Genomic DNA, 16,523 nt, shown 5'->3' on the forward strand with positions numbered 1-16,523 from the left:
AACTCCAAGCTCGGATGGCCCTGAGCTTGTTTTCTTCAGCCCTACACTGTCACGGAGACCTGGGGGCACCCACCTGCATGGTGGGCCCATGTGAAGACAGATGGTGTCCGGTACCACTCACCATTGTGAGGGGGCCCAAACCCACCCCCGGCATCCCAGACGAGGCAGTTCCCAAGCACAATGTGAACCTCTGTGTACAAAGGTTTTCTTTCACCCCATAGAGGTTGTCTTCACCCACTTTGTACCCTGGGTTTGATCCTGGCTGTGTGATCTTGGGAAAGTAGCTTAACCTCTCTGTGCCTCAGTATTTTTACCATTGAAAATGGGGGAAGAAATCGCTTTCTTCATGGACTGGATGGAAGGATTAAGTGAGTTAGTACCTAGCTAGGAGATCCACAGAGTTCAGGGCTCAGGGCTGTGATGCTGCAGGAAAGGACTCCCACGGGGGCCCAGTGTACAGGGCCCTCCTCATGAGGAGAAACCAGCACTTGTGGGCCCTGGGTTTTTGACTTTGTGGTGCTAGCATCCCCGGGAAGGGAGGGCAGTGCAGAAACTTAGCCTGGAGTCTGTGGACAGGCTTAGGGCACTGTGCAGAGCCCCAGAACCCTAGAGGAAATGTCTGGCCACTTTTGGGGGAGGGAATGGCCCCATCCTCGCCTGGCTCCAGGCTGAGACCCTGGAATCACAAGTCCAATGTGGTGGGGGATGCAGCCAGCTGGCGGCCAGTTAGTCCATGGCCAGCAGATGGCGCTCGGCCCAAAGCTGTGAAAGGCTGAGCGCCCAATTCTCCACTGCAGGTTCCAAGGCCAGCTGGGACCTGGGACCTGGGACCTGGCCTGGGGCTCCTCTCCTCCCAGATGCTCTCCTGCCACAGAGACCAGCCAGAAGGTGGTGCTGGGTGGCGAGCAGCTCCTACTCAAGGGCCTTCCAGGGTCCCAACTATGGCTGAGGTCCGTTGGTGTTCTGGGTGTGCCCAGCTGGAGCCGGGCCTGTACATCTCAGCCCCTGAGAGGCTCGAGATCACGGAAGAGCTTCAGAAAATAGCCCTGCTTGGCCCCCACTTCCAGAGACTGTCGCCCCTTGGTCTGGGGTGGTGCCGGGAATCAGCATTTGTTAGATGCCCCGGGGCTGAGAATCACTGCAAGATCCCCTTTAATCCTCCCGAGGAACTCAGGGGGGAAGGTGCTGTCCTTACGTCTGCCCATCTCACAGAGGGGGAAACTGAGGCTCCGAGGTGATGGTACCTACCTGAGGCTACACTCAGGTCCACCTAGGGCTGCAACACCAAACCCCGCTCATTCTTTTATCTCCATGATGTTAATAACATCACTGGGTCAGGCTTCCCGGCCTCAGCACTGCTGACCCTGGGGGCATGATGATTCTTTGCTGTGGGGGCTGCCCTGCTCAGCTGAATACAGCCCCGGCCCCACCTCACAGTGATGCCCAAGCCCTAATCCCCAGAAGCTGGGACTGTGTTACCCTATGTAGTGAAATGGGCTTTGCAGATGTGAGTAAGGGTCTTGAGATGGGAGGTTATCCTGGGTTGGCTGGGTAGGCTGAAAGTAATCACAAGGGCTTCTAGAAGAGAGAGGAAAAAGGAAAGAGGAAAGAGAAAGATGGAGAGAGACTGGAAGATGTGATGCTGTTCAGGATAAAGGAAGGGGCCACGAGCCGGGAAAGCAGGCACCTCTGGAAGCTGGAAAAGACAAGCGAGTTTCACTGAAGCTCCGGAGGAAACAGCTCTGCCCACACCTTGATTTTAGCACCGTGAGGCCATGTGGGACTTCCAGCCTCCAGAACTGTAAGATGATAAATTTGTGATTTTTAAACTTATGTGTGGCAATTTATTACAGCGGCAACAGGAAACTGCTCCCCTCTGCCCTGTGACAACCAAAAGTCTCTAGACTTGCCACATGTCCCTGCGATGGGAGGATGTGGGTAAAATGGGTCCCCGTGGAAACCACTGAACTATTTACTCTTTGCTGTTTTCCCCATGTGTGTCCCGGCCGACTGGGGCCCCTGAACTATAACATCTAACCCTCTTGTAAACCTGAGCTGTGTGCACTGCAGGCCCATTCTGCAGATCAGAAGGCCGAGGCTCAGAACTGTTAAGTGGGCGGCTAGGGATGGGGTCACACAGATAGGCCGGCAGAACCAGATTCCTCTCCAGAATCGCACGGCCTCTGACCTGGACTCTGCATCCCCGCACCTTCATGCATCCCTCCAGCGGGCGGAGCTGAGTCTGCTGCCCCAAGGAGAGGCCAGGCCTTTCAGGGTCTCTGCAGCCCGGGGAAGGGGCCGCTCAGCCCCCACTCACCATCTGACACCCCTGCCCCCTTGGGCTACGGCCTTTTGCCAGCTGGGCTGCTTCTCCAGCAGCTGATGATGGCAAAGGCCATAAGGTCCCCAATGGGGGGTGGGAGGGGAACGAGCAAGAGAGTCACAAAAAGTGGGGCCAGGCAGTGAGAGCTGGGCTGGTGGTGGTTGTCTTCCATGTGGAAGAACACTGGCTTAGGAACCCAGAGGACTGTGTTCAATCTTGTCTCTGTCCCTTGGGCAGTTGTTTAGCCTTCCTGAGACTCAGTCTACCTCTCTGGGGAGTGGGCTCCCTGAGGATCGCCCAGGGCTGTATCTCCAGCTTCCCCCCCCTCCCCCGCCGAGAAATGTTATTTGACAGAGCCTCTTGCAGGAGGAGTGTTTTCACTGAATACAAAACGCTGGTCCTGCCTGTCCCTCTTCTCATCGGATGCATTGGTGGCATTCTGGTCTCATCCACCAGAACAAGAAGCATGGAAGACGTGAGTGTGCCTCTGGGTGATGGGTTTATGACTGGGGCTAGAAAAATCTGATTCAGAATCTAGAAGGCTCAACCCCAGGCACTACCAGTTTGGGCAAGTCATTTATCCTCTCTTGGCCCTAATTTCCTTTTCTGCTTAAAAGGAGGATTAAAGGATGCTTAGAAAGTGCCAGGTGCTCAGTGGGTCTTCACGGGTCTAGGCTCCTCCAGCTGCATGGATGGACCCGGACTGACTACAGCTGATGTCTCTCATTCCCATGGCCAATTGGAGAGGGTGAATCCTCGGGTGGTTTAGAAGCTACTTTTGTCTCCTGTGGGAATGTGAGGTCTGGAACCACAGCAGCCACTTTGTCACCACCAGGGCAGAACTCCTTGTGGCTGGAGAGTCTCCATGTGGAGCCTGAGAAAGCTGAGTCTGTGGGAAGCCAAACTGAGAGATGGAGGGACAACAGGTCCTTGGCCACAATGAGCTGCTGGATGAGGGCTTACCTGAAGTCTGTTTACAAGAGGCAGTATTAATTAATTAATTAAACTGCTTTTTTAAAATTCAAAAGTTTCAGTAGATCTTCAATATGCCAATCTTCAGTTCTTTAAAAAAATGCATAAATATATTTTAAAAAATCACAGTTTTATTTTTCCCATAGAAATTGCATTCCCACCTTCACCCAGCCATCCATAACAAAGCTTTATCTACTGTCTGGGAAATTTTTTCTCAACATTTTCTCCCAATTATTCTATTGCTTTTTAAAAAAGTAACAATCAGCTTTCATACATAAAATGTCGAGGAGCGTGTCCTCGTTCTCCTAGACTTCCTTTATTTGAGCACAGCATTCTTGTTTTCCAGTTGTGATTTCCTCTCTTCCCTTGGAGGGCGTTACTGATGGAGCCTCGAAGTTTTCTTCTGTTCACTACATTTTCTCTAGTTCCTCGTAATTCCCTTTTATGTTTGAGAGCTATTCGTCTGGCCATCATATTGGAAGCTTTTCTCAAATGTCTTGTGAAAATAACTTTTTAAATGAAAAAGCAAATAGATTCCCTTTTCCAGGTTTCTGTCACTTGCAACCCAAATGCTCCTGACTTGCTCCCTAGACTCTTTCCCTTCTTCTAATCTCAGCGTCTGCTGAAGCCCCACAGGTGAGGCGTCCTGTCTGGGGTCACCCTGAGAGGAGTAAAGGGGCTGGGATGAGAAAACAGAATTGCATTTGTGAGCAGGGCACAGTGGTTTTGGAAAATCGCTTCCAACTCAAGAGACAAAGTCCCTCTCCCCCTCTGCTATCCCCACGCCGTCCAGTTCCAGGGGCTGCAAGTTCTCTGCACACATATCACCGCAGAAGGGAGTATAGTGGTGGGTGAGCTGGTGAGGGCTAAGGGCTGGGGGATGGATGGACTTAATCATTCTCTGCTTTGAATGGAAGCTAGTTAATTTCCTTCCTGAAGAGACCAGCTTTGACCTTCACCTCCAGCCCCCGTTCACTGCTGGCAATGCTTTGTCAGCGTGTTTATGACAAATTAATTATATGGAGAGGGGAAATCCCTCAGGAAAAATGACTGTTCTGGCTTGGGCTGAAGGTGGGAGCTGAGGCTGGATTCTGAGATGCATTTTGATCGCCTGCTGATATGGGCCTGGTTAACCACAGACCTTGGGCAAAGTTGGAGGCAGGCAGTTAGCTTGCAGCTCACCCCAGAGGGAAGACCATGCCAGCAGCGATGAGCCAAACCCGATTTCCAGCCCCTTCCACCTGCTGGCCTGTTTGCAAACCGGATATCTCATGCCAGGCTGATTCGGAGGCCTCAGGGCACTGTGGTGCTGAGATAACTTTGCCCCCTGTAGGTCAGGCAATTCCAGCCCAAGGAACAAAACCTTCCCTTCCCTGTAACGAATCCAGCTTCCTTGTTGCGCGGACCTGCCCCCTTCTCCCTGGAACATTTGTGCAGGTGGAGCCGGGCTTGTCCAGAGCTCAGCAAGTCCAAACTCCTCTCCAGCCAAACTCCCTCTTCTGTGTCCTTCGCGTGGCGAGAACAACACCCGATCGCTGCGCCGCTCTGAGGAAGTCGTCTAGTTCTGACCATCATGCCTTCGCCCGGCCGTGAGCCTGCCTAGGACACCATTCCCACCCCACCCTCCCCCCGCCCCCTGCCAGCTGCTGAGAAGGAGCTCTAGCCTCTCTCCTCCCCCAGGAAGCCTCCTGGCCCTCCAGGCGGCATCTGGGCCCCCGTCCCGCACTCCCCTGAGTCCCTGTGATCACCGCGGCTCAGGACTCCCTGCTGGTGTCCCGGGCCCAGTGCTCCCACTGACTGAACTGCTCGCTGAGGGCAGGGCTTGGCCTCCCTCTTTCTGTAGCCCGAGGGCATGGTCCTTCAGAAGTGGTCGGCAGAGGGGCCTGTCCGGCACACATTGAGGGCTCCAGAATGAAAGTCAGGGCCTCTGTGCCTAGTGAGCTCACTGCCAGATCCTGGGGGAGATGCAGCCGACTCCTGAGGTTCTTGCCTGCCTCGAGGCAGCCCTTTTCTGGTAACTTTAGAGAATGGCCATCCTTCCCCCTGAAGCCATGTGACTGGTCGTGACTGACCTTCCTCCTGATTCCAGGGATAGATCATGTGGCACCCATTGGCCATTCGCAGCATTCTGTCACTCTGACCAATGATCATTTGAGGGACGGGCACATGACCAAAGCCATCCAACATGACTTGTGCTGTTAGGAAGAGGTGCTCTCCTTCCTCTGCGCAGCTACACTGGCGGCATGGGAGCCCGGAGACTCCGAGCCATCTTTGCCAATACAAAGGAAAGCAGAGAGATGGAGAGAGGAGGCTGAGTCCTAAGACATTGTCTGAGCTCCTGGATCCAGGCATTTCTGAAGCAGGATTTATGCTTGGAGTTGTCTATACCAGAAGAGCCAATACACTCCTTGTTGTGCTGAATCAAGTCCCAGCTTTCTGTCATCTACAACCTAATGACTCACCTAATGGACAACTGCAGCAATAGATCCTGCTTCAGGAATGACTGGATCCAGGAGCTCAAACAATGAATTAGGATTCCCATTTAAGGGACATACTGTAAGTGTTGTGTGTTGGTCCAGGCACTGACCAACACGTCAGGGCATATGCCTCAAGACGCTCACAGTTGAGCTGGAAAAGGAGATAAAAATGTGTTCAATGATGTTCCTCACTGAGGCCCTCCTTCCCCCCTGCAGACACTAGTCCTGGGGGGACGTGGCTCCTGGGCATTGAACGTCTTTGGTCCAGGGGAGGAGACACAGTGGAGTGAGAGAAAGGCCCACCTGAGGTATGGGTGTGGCACCGGGAGACCTGGTGTGTGGACACTGAGTGGCAGGTGCCTGTGTATGTGCATGTGGGGGACATGAGTCCTGTTCCACAGTGGCGTTGCCTGGCTGATCGCCACCCTTGTCTATCCTTTTCCACCTTTTCCCAGCATCCCTTCCCAGGCACCCCTGTCCCCACCCGACTTCCTGGTCCTGGAAATGCCACTGGATCCACCTCCCTGGGGACCCCACGTCTGCAGTTCTGTGCACTCAGGGGCCGTCTTCCGGGGTCCTGGGGCCCCTGCTTTTGAGAGTCATGGCTTCGAGCTGGGAGATGTGTGTCTCATCGTGGATGGGGGCAGCTTGACCACCGTCGGGAGGGAGCTCGGTTGTCAGTCGTTCGGCTCTGGAGGGAGGGTCTGGGAAGAGACGGGGACCGAGGAACACATGAGCCGCCTCCCCTCGAATAACCGAGGTGATTTGGTTCATGAAGACTGAGATGCTGCCCCGGGTGGACGACCTCATGTTCTACCTCCGAGGCCCTCTCCTTTCTCCCCTGGACCGTTGCTCCCACTTCTCAGCCCTCTTTGCTTTCCCCATATTGTCTTTGGCCAGACTTTTAAATACTACACCACATCATGCTGTCCCTGCCCAAACCCCCAGGCCTCCCCAGCTCACTTCAGGTAAGATCCAGACCTTTTTTCTGGTTTCTTGGCACAGAAAGACCTGTCCTTGGCTGGCAGATCCACTCCTTCCTGCTCCCTGGGCTCCTGTGCGTGGTTCTGAACTTCCCCCTTGCTCCCACCTCAGGGCCTTTGCACCTGCTGTTCCTGCCACCTGCAGTGCTGGCCCCACATCTGTGCTTGGCCGGCTCTTCTTGCCCACAGACCTCAGCTCAGATGCCACCTCCTCCTGGAGCTTCTCTGACTGCCTGGCTAAGGCAGCTCTGCCCCCCACTATGGCACTGCCCCCTGGCCCCAGGTTTTATTGGTTTTTCCAGTGTTGGTCTTGAAATCCTTGAAAGGCTTGATTGCTTATGGGTTTTCTGTTCCCTGCTGGACTCTCATCTCCATGATTGGGGAGCATCTGTCTGTTTCACTCGTGGCTGTATCTCCAGGGGAGGGAGTGACTGAGGGTGAGTGGAGCCAGAGTGGGTGAATGAATAAATGACCTTCTCCTAATCCTTGGAAGATGGAAGGAGTGTGGTGTGACTACAGCAATATTTTGGGGAAGAATCAGTGAACTGGGTAACTAAGAATAGAGGAGGGATCATGTTCCAGAAGGCTCCAAGGAGGGTCAGCCTCACAGGCGCGTGGCCGTTGCGCAGGTCCGTTCAGAGGGGCGTGTGCTCAGTTCACTGCTCTGCTGCCTTTGTCTGGAAATTCTCACTAAGTTGCGAATATGGAGTCTTGCTGTTTCATGTCACACCGGCCCCCACAAGTCACGTGCCTGGTCCTGTCCAGCTGTCCCAGCAGCGAGGGGAGCTCATCCAATCCTCACCGCGGCCTGCGAGCTACTGGCTATGCTAATCGCCCTCATTTTACCGATGGGGAAGAAGAGGCTCAGGGCTGAGTGACGGGCTAGGCTGACCCCACACACTCTAACTCTAGAGCCCCGCTTCTGCTCTGGCCCTCTCCTGCCTCTCAGGGAGAACCCGGAGACTCGTGCGTGTTGAATGAATGAATGAATGTATGAATGAGAGAGAGAGAACAGGCAGGGGCCCCACTGTGCCCCAGGCTCACCTGCGCCTTCTCCTGGCTCCCCAGGGCCCCTCCTGCCCTCCTCAGGCCCTGCGACTCCTCCGTGGCCACCTGCCCCTGGGCTGATGGTCATTCTGTTGTTGTTGCCGACCGTGGTGTCCTCAAGGAAGCACGCATGAATGTGGACTCTCTGGGACATGACCCCTTCAGTCTGAGCTCCTGGTTCAGGGATCTGAATTTCAATGGAAGCTTCTGGGCCGGCCGTCGGGACAGAAACTGTGGGTCAGCCAAAGAGAGAGATGCTGGGAGGGGTGTGTGAGCAGCTGGAGCCCTGGCCTGGCTCCAAGTCCTCCATGGGTGGCTCTCCTCCCTGAACCTCCTCGTGGTGACCCACGCTGTCCATGGCAGAGGCCTTGCCTCACATGGCACCTCTGCACATGCCTTTCACTGGCCTGGGCTGCCAGCTGTCTCGACCCCCGGCTCTGCCAGCTTGGGTCCCCTCTCCTCCTGCAGCCTGGCACAGCTGACCTGGTCCTCTGCGCCTTCTCCTGGGACTCAAACAGTCCCTGCTGCTGCCTCCTGCTCCCCTCCTGTCTGCTGTCGGCTTCCCAGCAGGTCTGGAACACCTTCTCCATCTCTGGTTAGAATCTTCACGTGGTCCCCAGCCCAGTCCCCAGCCTCCCTTGTGCCTCTCCCGCCTTTCCCAGCCAAACTTCAGAGCAGAGCTGTCCACACTCCGTCTCCCCTCCTTCCACTCCCCACTCTCTTTCTGTGTGCTCTGGTCACCACCGACCCCTTGCTGCTGGGCCCCATGGACCTCCCTTGACCTCACTGGCCTCCCCTCTTCTGGAAACTCGTCCCCTGGCGTCCCTGGCTCTCCTCCTCTCTCTCAGGCCTCTCCACTGTGTCTCCCCAGCCTGTCTCTGGATTGCCAGTGCCAGGGAGGACACAGCCTGGGCCCTCTGGTCACTGATGACAGTGCCTAGGCGGCTCCTGTTTTCCGCCCTCCTTAGACACCTTCCCAGTCCAGCCGTCTCTGTTGTCCTTCCTTCAGCTGGCCCAGGAAATGGTCCCTGCCCATTGTATAGATGAGCAAACTGAGGTTTCCCGAGGAGGATGGTAGGGGATGGGAACTCGAGTGCCAGCTCTGAAAGACCCACCTGCTCTACTCTGGTACAGCCTCCTGGTGAAAGGGGAGGAATTTCCCATCATGCTTCTCTCCCACAAGGACTGGCTCAAGTTCTGTCTAGCCCAGAGCCGAGTAGGGTGGGGTGGGGGCGGGATGTTGCCTGCTCTCCCATTACCTGGGGGGGTCCTGTGGGCGCTGTGGGCGGGGCTCTCGGCCGGGTGGCTGTGAAGGCTCATTTGATTGCCGTGTCCCATCTGTACACGTCTGAGCACAGACTCCTCCATGCGGATGTCCTGGGGCCCCAAGGATCCAGCCAGGGGACCCTGAGTTGAGGGATCAGCTGGTGCCCTTGGAGGGAGGTAAAGCGGAGCCGTGGAGCCTGGAAGGGGACACAGAAACACGACCTCTGACCGGCACCCTCTAACCTCCCCCCCCCCCGCACACACGTGATTCCTGGCAGGACAGAGGAGACAGGCCTCTGAGTTCTTTCTGGACCCCGTCAGACTGGGGATGACTCAGGCTCTGGACTGGAGAGCAGGTGGGCCCGGCAGAGCGGGCAGCAGGGGGCGCCCTGCGTTTTTATAACTGGTGCCCGGGTGTCACTGGGGCACTCGAAAACCCAAGCAACGAGCACGTCTGCCTCGTAGCCGTTCCCAACCGTCTGACTGCGTCAGGAGAAAGTCTCCTCTGGGGCCAGCTCGGTGTTGGCACCCAGCCCTCAGAGCCGCGGATATTGTTTCATTTTCTCAGCATTTATTTTTATGGTGACCTTCGTGGTTTTCAACTTAAGGTAATGCTGTAAAAATTCACTTTAAAATAAATTTGAATAGAATAAAAAGGTAAACTGTTTAAGGACATCGAGGACATAATCGGCCATGGGAGTGGCCAGACTTGGGAAGGCGGAGCTCAGGGACCCAAGCTGGGGAAAGAGGCTCTAGATTCCAGAACAAAGGTCCTCATTTCACAGTTGGGGAAACTGAAGCCCGGATCGGAAAAGGGCTCCCTCCAGGTGACAGGGAGTGTGCCAGCTTTGGGTGATGCTCTTGCTTGTGTCCTGTGGCTGGACTAATGGGTGAGCCTGTGCCCTCTCCCCACAGTGCCTGGCACAGAGCAGGCACCCGTTTGCTTACTGTATTTCATCAAAGCTAGCATGCCCCTGGCAAGGCATCCCAGTTGCTGAGATGTTAACATGTGGAAAAAAATTGTTTGTCTCAGAACAAACGAAATACTACAATGACTCCTTGTGACATCCTACTGAGGGAGAGCGAACTGAGTTGTTTCTTGTGGGCAAATATCGGGTCTCATTGAAAATGAGGCAGAAGATGTTGGGATAAAGGGAGAGCAGGAGAGGTTTGATCCAGGCACAAGGAGAGCTGTCCTTCTCGGGAAAGCCATAAAGGACTTGGAGACCTGAAAGCCACCCGGAGGGCTGGCTGCCCGCCTACCCCCGGCCCCTACCCGGATGGAGCAGGTGCCCCCGACAGGCCGTTTCTCCTGGGCGTCTCAGAGGACTCACCATCCTCCCCACGGGCCGTTACTATGGTGTTCCCATGTCCGATCTGGATGCCTTCAGAGTTCTGAATGGAGATGTGGCTGTTGGGCCCTTTCTGACAGATCATGTTGATGGGATTCTGCTGTAAAATGACAGCGGTGGGCTGATGTCTAGGACCCTCTGCAAAACAATATCCCACTCAGGGAAAGCGCTTGGCCCAGCAAGGCCCAGGTGTTGGGTGCTGCGGTTTCTCGTCACCGCTCTGCTCCTCTCTCCTGTCTGGCGGCGCAGCAGGCGGGGGCCTACCTGGTCGATAAACCGCCCATGAGTGTGATTTCTCGTCTAAATGCAGGAGGTGCTTGTTCCTCAGCGCATACAAGTCTGGGTTGACTTCCTTGGCTGTCTTCATTCCCAGGGCCTGGGCGATGATCAGGGCCTTATGGGGCCCACGGGCTTCCAGAAACCTGTAGATCTCTTCCTCTGCGAGGCAGGAGGCAGGTGGTTAAGGAGGACCCCAGAGTTTGAATCTGCTCCCCTGCGTGCGACCTTGGCAGACCCAGCCCCTCTGTCCATTGTCCTCATCTGTAAAATGGGCATAATCACAATGCACTGGCGGGGGAGGGCAAAGCTCAGTGGTAGAGCGTGTGCTTAGCATGCATGAGGTCCTGGGTTCAACCCTCAGTACCTCTATTCAAGATAAACAAACAAACAAACCTAATTACCCCCCCAAAGACAAAAAAAAGAATAAACAGATCTTTAAAAAAATAAAAGCAGATATGATTTAAAAAAAAATTATGCACTGCAGAGGTTGTCCTGGGGATCAAGGGCTCTGAACAGTGCCTGGCACGTGGTCAATAAATGCCAAGCACCCATCAGATCAATGATTTCTCAGCCATTTATCTTCTTTCCTGAAAAGACTGAGTCTTGCCTCCGAACACGTTGTGGGAACATGTCAGTGGCTGGGGCGTGGCCTCTGAACACTTGTAACATCTCAAATGGCCAAAGAGAGTCTGGGGTCAGAGAGAACAGGGGCTGAGAGGCAGCGAGGGTGCTTACGCCGTTCACTGAGCTCCGCGCCAGGCTTCCTGGGAACTGCAACTGTGTCCTGCTGGGGCCTCTCTGCTGGAGGGAAAAAGACAGGTCAGGGGCAGAGGAAGAGGAGAGAAGCTGGGGACTCTACAGACAAAGGCGGGTGGCTCTGGAGGAGGGGCGCCCAGGCACAAACGTTGCCAACTCGGACGGACTCTAGAGTGAACCAAACTTGGCTTTGAACCCTGCCCCGCCCCTTCCAGCTGTGTGGTTTCCATGCTCGTTAACCCCTCTGGGAAACGCGAGAAGAAGCCCGCCGACTGCCTCTGGGTGGTGTGTGGGCTGAGGGACCCCCGGGCACCGCATCGGCCCCCTGTAAGTGCTCGACACACACGGGCTCTTTTGGTCCACAGGCTGCAGCCCTAGAGAGGGGCCCCCGCGCGACGCTCAGCCTGTTCTGTGACCGTCACCACCCTTGTCAGAGTCGCCATCATTATTGTTTGGCCGAGCACCTCTACGCGCTGGCGCTTGGCTGAGCCCTTTGCGTTGAATCCTCTTGAAACCCCGTGAAGCAGCCCTACTGTTATCTCCGTTGGCCAGAGAAAGACATCAAGGTGCAGTAAGGGGACTTCAGGAACCGAGGCCCCAGTCTGGGCTTGGCCGTTGCCAGGGCTGCTCGTGCTGGGTCCCACTCGCCCCCAGGATGGCAGGTTACCCGGCTCTGTGGGAACCACTTCTCTGGTCCCACTGTCGCCCAAGCACCACAGCGCGGGGCCCACGAGGGTGAGTCCTCCTTTCGACTCCTTCTTCATTTGGTGCAGAACTTGGTTGAGTTTCTTCTTGGGCACTTGGCATTTCTTCAGCAGGTGGGCAGTCTTCACAGGGGAGCCGGCGTCCCTCAGCACCTCCAGGATCCTCTCCTCAAGGTCTGGGAGAGGGAGGCAGAGGCAGAGGCAGAGAGAGAACTGGGTTCCCCTGACAATCCAGCCTGGGCTGGAGGCCCCCCCAGGAGAGGGGTCCAGGGCAGAGGGAGGGGCGGAGGTCTGAGCAGACATCCAACAATATTTCTGTTCAGTGAGCTGGTCAGAAATGACCTTGGCTGGACAGCCTGGTGGCCAGAGGAGGTGCCCAGGCCCTGTGAGTGTCCTCGCCTGGTGTGAGTGCTCGAGGGCAGGTGGGAACACTCAGGTCTCAGATGTCCTCAGAGCAGAGGGGAGTGGGGGTGTTAGGATGCAGGAGGGTGAGGGCAGAGCACAGGAGGAAGGAGGGGCGGGGAGACAGGCCTGCCTCTGGTTTTCTCTGACCCTGGTCCTCCTCCTCCCTGCGGAATGTGCCCCTCCTCTTGGGCTCATCATCCACATGAGTGACGTCACGATGCACCCTGCCAGAAGCCTACTGTACCTTCAGAAATGGCTCTTTCTCCTGGACACCCAGTCATGGAGTCCTGGAAAAACTGTTCCTGGCTCTCCCCTCTTTGCCTCCACCTCCCTGCTCCTTGTCACCATCTCCTGGATGCCAGCGATTCCACCAGCTCCAGTCAGGTTTGCTCTGGGCCACCCTCCCCTCAGCAGGCAGCATTGCTTCTGCCAGCCTCATCTTCACCTACCCTCGGCTTCCCTTCAAGTGCCAAGCTGCCTGCATTCCCTTCAGCTCCACTCACCCCGGGGCCTTTGCACATGCTGGTCCCTCTGTCAGGACCATTCTCCCCCAACCCCAACCTGTCCACCTCAGGTCTCACTCAGACTTCACGGTTGGGAAGCCATCCTGGATGCCCTGAGCAGGTGGGGTGCTGTCTGTGTGTGGGTCCCCTGCAGCATGTCCTCAAGGACCCCCTGCTGTGATTGCCCAGCTCCCTGTAGTGCCTTTGGGGTCTAGCACAGTGCTGGGCACACAGTAGGGTCTCAGGAGATGGCATTTGAATGGAGGAGTCACTGGATGAATGAGTGCATGTCCTCTGCTGGGTAGGTGTCCGCCCAGATGACCAGGACAAGGGACAGACAGCTCCTCCTGAATCTTTTCCCCACCTGAGCTTAGTGGCCCTAAGCAGGACCCTCTGAGGCTCAAGGAGGTACTTTCCCAATGGCCCCTGCTCCTCCCAGACAGGGTCCCCTAAACCCAAACCAGCTGCTCTGTGGGCAGGGAGAGGCCTGAGTAGACCCGGGGCTGGCAGCGCTGGGAGCTGGAGAGAGGAAATGTCTCCTTCCGAGAAGTCCGAGGGAAATGCAGAGCAGGCCCTTCTTGGGAAGACCTGGGTCCGCTTCCAGGGCTGAGACCCGATCCTTTGCCTTCTGGGTTTTTCCCAGGGTCTTTCAAGGCAGCACTAGTGGGTGAGGGGACAATCTATTTGCTAACTCTGCGCTGGGCGCTGTCGCTTGCTCTTGTGGTCAAAATGTTTGCATCCTTGCTGGGTGTAGACAGAACACTGGGGTCTCCCCCCTTCACCCACCAAACTCTACCCCCTGCAGTAGAGATCCCCACCCAGCCTACTGTGGCTTTGCCTAGTCTTGAAAAGAGTTTTGATTCTTGAAAAGCCTGTTGTGGATAACCCTCTTCCCCTCTCTCCTCTTCCGATCCCCTGACCCTGAAGAGGAAATGGGCCTGCAGTGAAGGCTGGGCTGGCCTCACTGACTGAGTCCTCAGGCTGGTGAACGGGAAGTGTGAAATAGACAAGGTGCGACAAGTTGGTAAGAAGGAAAACCCACCAGGGAGGAAGTTAAATTTGGTTCCCAAGTGCCCTGGAAAGGTCACTGCACGTTCCCTTGGGGAAACAGAACAGGAACCTGGGAACCCCCAGGCTCCCTGGGCCACACCTAGTCGGCCTCCCTCCGTGATACACCCTGTTTTCTTGGGCTTGAGCCCTAGCTCTGTGACCTCTCTGAGCCTCAGTTTCTCCATCTGCAAAATGATGTTAATAGCTGCGACTTCAAAGATTGTGGTGAGGAGTAAACGAACTAATGGTCACAAAACAAAATCAAACAAAAAACCCTCAGCCCACAGCCCACAAGCTTTAGATGAGGACCCTCGAAAATAGCAATTGTTCAGTAATAATTAACTTTCACCACGTAATTCCAGGAGTAAAGTGTTATCTGAGGAAGGAATGCAGCCGGAGGAAAACCACACACATGCAGATGCCCCTCTTATCAAAGCAGCTTCCGCACTTCCTCAAAATGAGCATGAAGATGGGTGTTCAGCCCCAGGCTCAGCCGCAATCCGAGTCATTTCACCCACAGGGCCTCAGGGATCTCACATGTAAGGTGGTATCACGCTTGCCCCTGCAGGTGACTGCAAAATGCACACAAAGCTTGTTGCAAGATGCCTGGGGCAGAGCAAGGCTTCTGAGCCAGATTCCACCCGCTCTGCCTTTCTTGTTACTGCTGTGCGGTCAGATACTGTCCTCGCCGGGCTGTAGTCCGGGTGGAGGAAAAGAACCAGAAAGAAGTGCAAGTCCCACCTGAGAACTCCCACTGTTCCTTGGGAAAAGGAGTACCTGTCTCTCCGGGGTCGGCAGGGGCCTCGGCCATGCTGATGGCAGCTGCTGGGAGCTCGGGAGATGCAGGGCAGCGGCAGGCTCCGACTCCGTGGCCTTGAGAGGTGGGCCCGGTGGAAGGCTGTTTTGTGGCCTGGCCTGGTGCTTCCGGCAGCTGAGAAGCGACTGCAGCTTCACCCGGGCAGCTGTCAGCTGCTCACACCCCGGAAGCAGAGCCCTGACCAGCCCAACCTTATAGAATTCTGGAAGAAAAGAAAACGAAACTTCTGTGTGTGGTTTTTGATGGAAACAAAATTGAAAGCAGAATTGATGAGCAAGACGGGGTCCAGCCTCCAACTGGATGTTGGTAGGGAGGGGCTGAGACGCAAGATCACAGGATCCTCTGGGGCCGCTGCCCACCCTGCCCCCCGCACACAGGCCAAGACACCTGGGTGGGTGGATGGGTGAGTGCCCTGTGATCACCCATGTGCATGTCAAAACGACAGCCTTCTTTAACGAGTATGTACTATGTACTTCCTAGTCTCATGTGCTGCTGACTCATCACCAGGGTGGGGGCTGGTACTGGCCTCTTTTCTCAGAGGGGAAACTGAAACCAGTTGTCCAAAGCTACAGAGATGTTTAGATTCTAACCCAGCTCCACCATTTACTGGCTGTGGGACCTTGGGCCAGTTATTTAACCTATTTGGGCCTCAGTTTTCACGTCTCTAAAATGGGTTAATAAAACCAGCGACCTCAGGAGGTCGTGGTGAGGACTCAAAAGGTTAATCCAGACGCCATCTACACTAATGAGCCCAGCTGGGCACCCGCATACCTGTCTCTGAAGAAAGGACCTATCGCTTTTGTACATTCTCAAAGGAGTCATTGACGCCCCGAGTTCAGAGCCCTTGTTCTGGTCCAGGTAATAGAAGGGGAAGCTGAAGCCTACGGAGGTGAAGGGCTTTGTGTGAGGCAGCCCAGAGGGTCAGAAACTCAGCCCAGCAAGTCCCAGGAGTCGGGCTCCCAGCTGCAGAGGCCAGGGAGGGCATGTGAGGCTCACGCTCCCTGGGGGACCCTTTCCCCAGCATTCTGCAAAGAGAGGGGCTTAGGGACAATTACATCCCTGGAAAGGGTCCCCGAGGTGTGTCTCAAGCTGTCTTTGCAGAGCAAGCAGGAAAAATCGCGATCCCCAGTCCACACTCAGACCAATTAAATCCCAATCTCAGGAGGCGGAGCCAAGAGTCCCCGGTGATTTCGTTCGAACCCAAAGTGCAGTGTTGGACGACCGAATAAAAACAGGAAGCCGCAATGATGCTCTTGTTCCTTTTTAATGCAAAACTGAAGAAAAGTGTATGTCGATGTGAACTGACAATGCTAATTTCAAATGCAGAGTAACTGGGGATGTTGAGGGGGATTGTGAGGCTCCCTCTGGGTGGGGAGCACTGAGCCCCCGCGGGCTGGGAGCACCGAGCCCCCGCGGGCTGGGAGCACCGAACCCCCGTGGGCAGCTGGGAGGCGCCATGCAGGAACTGGCCACCAGGTGGCGCCCGCTCACCAGCCTGGGCCTGGGCCCACCTTGCTTGATCCCTCTGATTTAGGGGGGCCTGTTCCCTGTCTCCCATCCTAGGAAGGCCCTGACTCCATCTGACCCCA

At 55.6% G+C, this 16,523-nt stretch overlaps 1 protein-coding gene across 7 annotated transcripts; it reads right to left on the reverse strand.

Moving 5' to 3' along the window:
• Nucleotides 1-3,404: 3,404 nt before the first annotated feature.
• On the reverse strand, nucleotides 3,405-15,388 carry ZBP1 (Z-DNA binding protein 1). 7 transcript variants are annotated; one of them, XM_045519274.2, is made up of 8 exons: nucleotides 14,895-15,388; nucleotides 12,123-12,335; nucleotides 11,435-11,497; nucleotides 10,685-10,858; nucleotides 10,403-10,558; nucleotides 9,062-9,265; nucleotides 7,800-8,033; nucleotides 3,405-6,476 (listed from the first exon to the last, which is right to left on the reverse strand). In XM_045519274.2, exons 1-8 carry the CDS (start codon nucleotides 14,926-14,928, stop codon nucleotides 6,328-6,330), a joined length of 1,227 nt encoding a protein of 408 aa, XP_045375230.1. In that variant the 5' UTR covers nucleotides 14,929-15,388; the 3' UTR covers nucleotides 3,405-6,327. The 7 variants fall into 7 exon arrangements, with proteins under 7 accessions (XP_045375230.1, XP_010956877.1, XP_045375229.1 ...); XM_010958575.3 differs by having other exon boundaries at nucleotides 11,435-11,500; XM_045519273.2 differs by having other exon boundaries at nucleotides 12,123-14,689.
• Nucleotides 15,389-16,523: the final 1,135 nt, after the last annotated feature.

This window comes from Camelus bactrianus, chromosome 19 (genome assembly GCF_048773025.1).
Source record: "Camelus bactrianus isolate YW-2024 breed Bactrian camel chromosome 19, ASM4877302v1, whole genome shotgun sequence".
NCBI classification, from domain to species: Eukaryota; Metazoa; Chordata; class Mammalia; order Artiodactyla; family Camelidae; genus Camelus; species Camelus bactrianus.

Excerpts from the sequence above, each read along its gene's own strand:
- ZBP1 (XM_074347486.1), bottom strand. The coding sequence starts at position 12,462 with ATGTCTGCTCAGACCTCCGCCCCTCCCTCTGCCCTGGACCCCTCTCCT. Across the intron at positions 10,859-11,434 it reads CGCGGAGCTCAGTGAACGGC|AGGAAGAGATCTACAGGTTT; the intron begins GTAAGCACCCTC and ends CCTGCCTCGCAG. Across the intron at positions 6,477-7,799 it reads GGAGCCAGGAGAAGGCGCAG|ACCCTCCCTCCAGAGCCGAA; the intron begins GTGAGCCTGGGG and ends GTCTCTTCCCAG.